The 7,500-nt window shown below is 42.1% G+C and overlaps 1 protein-coding gene across 1 annotated transcript in view; it reads right to left on the bottom strand.

Moving 5' to 3' along the window:
* Nucleotides 1-920: 920 nt before the first annotated feature.
* The window catches only part of LOC137987730 (zinc finger protein 729-like), a 15,993-nt gene continuing 9,413 nt past the window's right edge, over nt 921-7,500 (bottom strand). Inside the window, exons 10-11 of the mRNA XM_068833800.1 lie at nt 7,252-7,495; nt 921-7,021 (exon numbers count right to left, since the gene is read on the bottom strand). Of these exons, the coding sequence (XP_068689901.1) occupies nt 1,890-7,021; nt 7,252-7,495 (5,376 nt within the window). The 3' untranslated portion in view covers nt 921-1,889. The remainder of the gene's footprint in view (nt 7,022-7,251; nt 7,496-7,500) is intronic.

The raw sequence follows: 7,500 nt of genomic DNA, 5'->3' as shown, positions 1-7,500 counted from the left end.
GTGGGTCACGATCCCCGAGTCTGTATTAGCTGTGGCCCTCCTCAGAAGATAGTCAATGAGGATTATGAACAGGAATGGTGCCAGGACATCACCCTGCAGGACTCCAGTGGCTTTCTGAGATGTTGCCATCAACTGAGACAACACTTTTCGAGTTCTTATTCTTGGGTTTCACTCACGTGATCAACAGCCATGTTTTTCAACGAAAACAAAAGACGTTAGCATAATAATAGCTTTCAATTCCCGGAGGATTGGATCGGGCTTCAGTTCTGTCTCTCTCGTTTGAGAGGTTGAGGGAGAAGTTGAGTTTCCTCCATGTCACTTTTGTCCTAGTTGTTTGAGACTGCGGGAATACCCTTTTTGCTTTGTCCCTGTCCTCCTTCCGTTTGATGGTTTCGTCTGATACCCAGCTGGGTATACCGCAAGATGGATGCTTCCCAACCAACCTTTCTGCCACTTCATGGACTGCATTTTCAAATGCATCATATCCCTGACTGATGGGAACGCTACTGTCAGCAACTTGCAAAACACTGAATTTGTTGGACAGCTCGATCTGGTACTGCTCTCTGATGGTGGAATCACGCAATTTGTTCCAGTTGAATTTGACTCGACTGCACGGCTTTCCCCTCGAGGTTCTAAGGGCCGATTTACACGATACGATTTTGTCGCATGGAACAAGCTCACGACAGGCCTACGACATGACTTACGATTGTCGCAGCGTTTTAAAACATGTTTTAAAATGCTACGACATTTTTTCTGACGTACACAACAATCGTAAATCATTTCGTGGGCCTGTCGTAAGCCGTTGTCGCATGCGACAAAGTCGTACCGCGTAAATCGGCCCTGAGACTGATTGAGAGAGTGATACGGTCACGGTAGTTTTACAATTTTAATTTCCAAAAAGAGTAACATTTTAGCACACAAATAAGGCATGTCTAACAACCCAGGGGAAAAAAATTCACACGATGAGGTATCAATACCACGAATCTTTAAGCCATTTTTCAAAAGACCATGTGCGAACTTGAAATTTTGACCAAGTATTTCAAAGTCAATTCTTTGTACATCCCGCACGGTCTCTCCCTCTCTCTGTCTCTACTCACCAATACAGATGGCCAAAAATACGTTCAATGCATTTCGCATATTATGGTCTCCATTACGATTTAAAAGCAAGACTAAAAAGCATAACTCTGAACCTTACTTAAAATTAAAAGATATAAAGAAGCAGGAACTATCTGGGCAAGATGGAACTTCCGTGTGTTAAAATGCAGTCAATTGCAAAGAGGTTTTAAAACTTAATTCATACATTGAAGGGAACTTGGTGGAGCAAGCAAAAAGAAGTATTAAATGGATACACTGAAACTCACAGGGCGATTTATCATGTAGCTAGTAAAGATGGAATGGGCCTCTTCCCATTAAGCTCCAAAAAGTTAAGTTTAACGCTTATGGAAAGAAGTTCCACTTAAAACTCTTGTTTTACAGTTCGCAATTTTTGATCGTCGCACTAAATTTACACTAACTGGAATCAGCTGTGTGGCTCTTGAAAAACTTTCAATTCATTTGTTACAACGCTTTCGTTTGTGAATACTAAGGCAGTCTTCCCTCTTGGTGGAAAACCCACAAGCCTTGCACTGGAATTGACCGAATGCAAAAATGGCCGCCAACAAATTATTCTTTTGTCTTTGTGTTATGTAGCCTAACTAGCCTCGTTTTACAGCCCAAATTCTTTCAATTTTACGCGTGTGAACGAGGCTAGTTAGGCTAATTAACACAAAGACAAAAGAAAAATTTGTTGGCGGCCATTTTTGCATTCGGTCAATGGCTATGATTGCATAACTTGTGCCTTTCGAAATTTTGCCTAGATGCAAAATGTAAAAGGAAAATATTGCTTTGTCTCAACTTTCAAAGGGCCTGCTTCGGACGTCCTTTGAATTTTTTCCTTGCAAAACAGTCCCAAAAGTGTTCGGGTGACAGATTCTACATACAGCTTTGCCAATACCGTGCTTTCCTCTGACTAAACCATTCCTTGATCTTGAAGGACGGGTGCCGGAATTATTTCCTCCCGAACCTACAGTTTCATTGAAATTAAATGGAACGATCCCAATGGCCTTATGCGACGATGCCCTTGAAGATTTCTTCACTGAAGTATTTTCCAAAGTAACCAACTCCTTCTCTGCCAAACCGCCAGATCTTGAGTGAATAAAGAGGAAGTGTTTATATCGCAGAGCATTACAAGAGAAGCTTTTTTCACAGAATGCACATGGGAATGCTTTTGCTTTTCTCAAAGGTTTTCCAGCTGCGAACAGGGCAGAAATCTTGCCATTTGTATTAATCAGGCCATCTGGGGGATTTAACAGCTGGATTCTGGATCCCTTTCGTAATCGCTTGACAGTTGATTTTGTCGCAGGAAATGCTCTTTTGGCACAAGGAACTGAGATGCCATTATTTTCTTCATCACTAACCACTGTTTCAACAACCTTGGCGTTAGGGATTTGTAGTATACCAGTCTCCGTGTCCATTTGGGAAGTACTAAGACTTAAGGTGACTTTACTTGGGTCATCGAAAACGGGTTGGTTAACCTTATTCACAAGGCCATCGAGAGACTCCTGTTGATGGAGTATAGATGTTTTTCGTGAAAAATGACCAAGTGATTTCGATGGAAGCGGCGTTACCTTGACAGGAGGCACGGCAACGTCGTTCTTGCCCTCAAAGCATGGTAGGACGGTTTTCACTGACTTCGCGTCAGATTTATCTTTGACACTAGTCGTGATCAGATGAGAAGGGCTGATACTCAAAGCTACTTCACAATCGTTTCCGGGGAAAGACTCATCATGTTGTTCCACTTGCTGCGGTTTGGATCTCTTTAGAAAGACCTGACCAAGTTCGGATGCAGGCAACGTTTGTTTGAATGGATACAATGAAGCGTCTCTGTAGCCACTACGACAAGACTTGGCTTTAACCGACTTTCTGTCTGACTTTTCTCCACCACTCTGTACATCCCCCTCCAAAGCCCTGAAGCTCGTGTTTACTTTTACGGAGTGAGCAAGCAAAGTGTGCTTGTAACGACGATTTATGGTGATAAATCTCCTTGGACAATGCTGGCAAGGAAATGCCATGATTCCCGGTGGCAAACCAAGACTAAACAATGATCCGATAACACATCCTTTTAAAGAAGGCCTTGCAGGTGGCTCAACATTGCGGTTTTCAAATACACCAGATTTTTCTTTCATTGAGACGACGGTCTTGTCACATGCGTTTTCTTTCTCAGTTTTGCGATTTTGATCGTTGTGCAAAGCAAATGAAGATCCAACTAGTTTTTCGTGAAGTCTCAACTCGTGTCTTCTGCAAGAAGATCTGCTAGAAAGCCGCTTTCTGCAGTACCGGCAACAAAAATTCGACTTCAAAGAACCGCCCTTTCTTCTTGCTTTAATTGGAAGTTGAAGCAACTTGGTCTTCGTTTCTTCATCATGCAGCTTAGAATTATTTATTTCATTTACCCCAGCTTCTCTGTTATCTCGGCCTTCAAGGCACTTTGGGTGGATGGTGTTTTGGAGATTTTCAGACTTGCTGTCAGAGGTTATTTTAAGAGCAAGCGGCAGGGAAACCAAGTCACCCCTGTGTGCAAGCAAAATGTGCTTGTAACGTCTGCTGATTGTTAAAAACCCTTTGTGACAATATTGGCATTCAAATGCCCTCACTGCATGCTTGCCTTTTCCTTTTTCTGAGTTCTCAAAACCAATTCTCGACTTGACAGTAACTTCCGGTTGATCAGACTTCCGACTATAAATTCTCTTTCTGCCCGGATGTTTTCTTAAAACATGCTTCCTTATACCATGAATACTGTTAAATTCCTTACTACAGTACGTGCATTTCCAAGAACTGCTATTGTTCCCCGATGTTTTACCATCGTCGTGGCGATCCACCCATATTCTCTTGTCATGCCTTTTCTCAACATGCCTGTTCAAACCAAATTCCGTCTTAAATCCTTTCTCACAGTGCTGACATTTCCAACGGGTGTTGGTACTTTTCACATCTAGTAAACGCATCTGTTCACTCTGCAAATTTACTCTCTTCCCGTGTTTTTCTCTGACATGCCTGCGTAAAGTAGATCTTGTTTGGAGTTGTTTCTCACAATACTGGCATTTAAAAAGAGAACGACTGCTTATCGTTTGGTGGTCATTCATTGTGATGCTGGTGTGTGCTCTTCCAGAAGAAACATGATTCTCTTTAGCATGACGGCGGCGTTTGTGTTTGTAATAACCATTGTAAGTCCCAAATTGCTTGTTACAAGTTAAGCATGAAAACTTGGACACGTTATTCTTGGGTGATGATGAGGTTTTCTGGACCAAAGAATAGGTACCACGATTCCATGTCAGATTGACACCACAACTGCCCTGGTTCCTTTTAGACACGAGTTTGCTATCAGTCGAAACACGAGTACTAGTGGTTGCATTGTGCTGGGAATCTCTGTGTCTCAGCAAATTTCGTTTGGATGCAAATCCTCGATGACAAGTGAAACATACGAAAGGATCACTATGTCCAGAGTGTGAACGCTTGTGATTACTCAAACCGATTCTGGTCGGGAAAAATTCAAGACACACATTGCACAGATAATGCTTGTCAGCGCTACTACCGACACCGCCTCGTTTTTCTTTTTTACTTTCCTCTACCAGTGTACCCTCTACCTTCCTTTTCTTAGAACTCACAGTATCACTTCGTCTGACCTTACGTACAGCTTCCCGATGGGACGATGAGTCTTCTACATGTCGACGTTTTTTGTGACTTGCAGGATGCGCTCTCTCCTCTGCGCAACATGCATGGTTGTTGCGAGAATACTTACTCGAGAATTGGCCGTTACATCGCCGACATGTGAACGGGTCACTACTATTGTGTAAGTCTTGCTTGTGGAGGTAAAGGCTGGCCTTTGTTGAAAATGTTCTGTCGCAGAATGGACAGATGAAATTGGCCTTTATTCCTATGTGTGATCGTCGTTGGTGAGAAACCAGAGAACGTTTCTCTTGAAATGACTCTAGGCACGTGCTGCATTCATACAGCTTTTGAGAATTTCCATTCACCGTTATTTTGGAGTTAGAATGTGTTTTTGTGAACTGGGTGGGAGGATTCGACCTTGCGTGATGCGCTTTATGGCGAATTAGATTCAATTTGGAAAGGAACTTCTTTCCACACTTCTCGCAAGCAAACAGTTCACGTTTGCTGGCAGTCTTCGCGCTCTCATATGAAGAGTTGCCAGAAGGTTTTCCCAGGGTTTGTCCATAGTGGCCATTATCAGCATTTGTCCTTGAATTGTTATACCCGAATTTTCCAATAGAGGCATCTTTTGAATCTTTCTTCAGATGACATTTGTTGCTTTCTTGGGAGCTTTTCAACAAAGGCTGAGGTGGTGAGCTACTAGATGAATGTAATCTACTGTGGTGGGATTTGTGTGATCGCAAAGACCTTTCTGTCCTAAAAGATTTTTGGCAAACATGACAGCAAAATCTTGATGCGGGCTGTGTTTTTGTCAACTCTGTATTTACGTAATTTTGCTGATGTTCATGAAGCTTTTGTTGTTCCTTTTGCGACAGAAGTTTACTTTTTGCTTCACTCGATGTATGTGATCTGCTGTGGTGGGACTTATGTGATCGCAAAGACGTCTCTGTCTGAAAAGTTTTCTTGCAAACTTGGCAACAAAATATTGTAGTAGGAGACCAATTGAGATTTGTAGACTCTTTGTTGCGAAAACTTGGTTGTTGTTGCACATTAGAAGCTTTACTTAGATTCCAATTCCTTAAATGCACAGAGGAGTGAGAACGAAGTTTATCCAAGGAAGAAAATGTTTCATCGCAAGCATCGCATCTTAACTCTTTATTGTCCAGTTTCACTGAGTCGTCACTTTGTCTTGAAGGCACAGTTGATTCCGTTGTGGTCACACCAGGTGGTGTAGTAATACGCTTTTTGAAGTGGGAAGCCCTGTGACAGTGCATCAGCTTTGAAGTACGGAAAACTGCCAAACAAATTTCACACCTAAATTTGCCACTGGTGTCACTGGCTGTCATGCTCTTGTTTTTGCTGTTCGTGATTGTCTTGTGATGCGTCAGCATGTGATCAGGTAATTTGTTTTTCGGCATCGCGAGCTTACAAGTGTTGCATTTAACGAAGGTGAGCATGGGAAACGGTTTTTTCATTTTTCCTTGTCGGAATCCAAGGTGGTCTTTCACGAAGCTACGTTTCACTGGATGCCTGATGGCGACATGTATAGCTAAGATACGCTTGTCCGCACAAACCTTGTTACATTTTCCACATTTGATAACTTTGACCCGTGGATGTTTTTCTCGCATATGCCTAGATAAGTTCCCAGAATAATCAAAACTTAACTTGCAAATAGAGCAGACATTCAAACGAGTTTGCTTTTCGTGCATTCTCATGTGATTGGATAGCGAAACTGAAGACATGAAGCCTTGACCACAATGCTGGCAGTCAAAGGCATTTGAAGTCTGGTTATGCGTGGCTTCATTCCTTCGCAAAGGGATTTCATTCTCACATAGTTTAGTGCCGTCATCTGATTTTGCGTGTAACTTTGTGTGTCGATTCAGGTTTTTAGAAGAAGAAAAGCACTTTAGACATTGTTTACACTGATAACGAATGCTGGAGGAATGATAGCCGGTTTGCCGTTGCCACTTGTGACTTTTTTTCATGTGCGTCTTGAGGTGATTCTCATTGCTAAAAGCTTTGTTGCATATCTTGCAGTCAAAGGATTCTTTATCTACGTGAAAGGAAAGGTAATGCCTGTTTCTTGAAGATGGACGAGTGAAAGCCTTCCCACAAATATTGCATATGAATGGCCTCAAGCCCTTGTGGATGTTCTTATGGAAATGAAGGGATGACTGGGATTTAAAACTTCTATCACAGTGCATGCAGCGCCAGCGATTGTGTTCACTATTCATTTGGCAGCGGAACTTGTTGTGGCTGGCAAGAGATATGGGCCCAGAACAGATCATGAAGCACTTTTGACATTGGATTGGGCCACCTGTGCAAAAAAGGAGCAAAAATATCTCGTCAAACAATACCAGACTTAAAATGAGCTATACCACTTCCACTCAAGTACGCGATTTAAGACTTCAATGGAAAAAGGGCTAAAGTATAAACTAAAATATCAACGTTAATATGTCTGAAAGTGCTATCTTCTGTCTTTTTTGGAATTCCACTGTAAAAGAAAAAAGAAAAGAACGGTTATCCTAGTTTAAAATCTTCACACACCTGAAGGTTTGTTTTCCTTGTCAAGAATGTCTAAATCACAGGCATATCTGTCGCCGTACCACACCAGTAATTCCATTCCTGGTTCAATCACCTTGTAAGATCGATAGTAAATTTCTCCCCGATACTGGAAGGCGACTAAATTCTGCTCATCTTCGTTGCGAGCACAGTTAACAAATCGAAGCCAATTGCTGTATTTCTCGTCTCGAGCGTCAATTACGTGGGTCACAAGACCATTCTCAATTATCTGGA

Source organism: Montipora foliosa, unplaced genomic scaffold (genome assembly GCF_036669935.1).
Source record: "Montipora foliosa isolate CH-2021 unplaced genomic scaffold, ASM3666993v2 scaffold_385, whole genome shotgun sequence".
Lineage (NCBI taxonomy): Eukaryota > Metazoa > Cnidaria > Anthozoa > Scleractinia > Acroporidae > Montipora > Montipora foliosa.
Note: the sequence above shows the minus strand (reverse complement) of the source record. Positions and strands in the feature narration are given on the sequence as shown.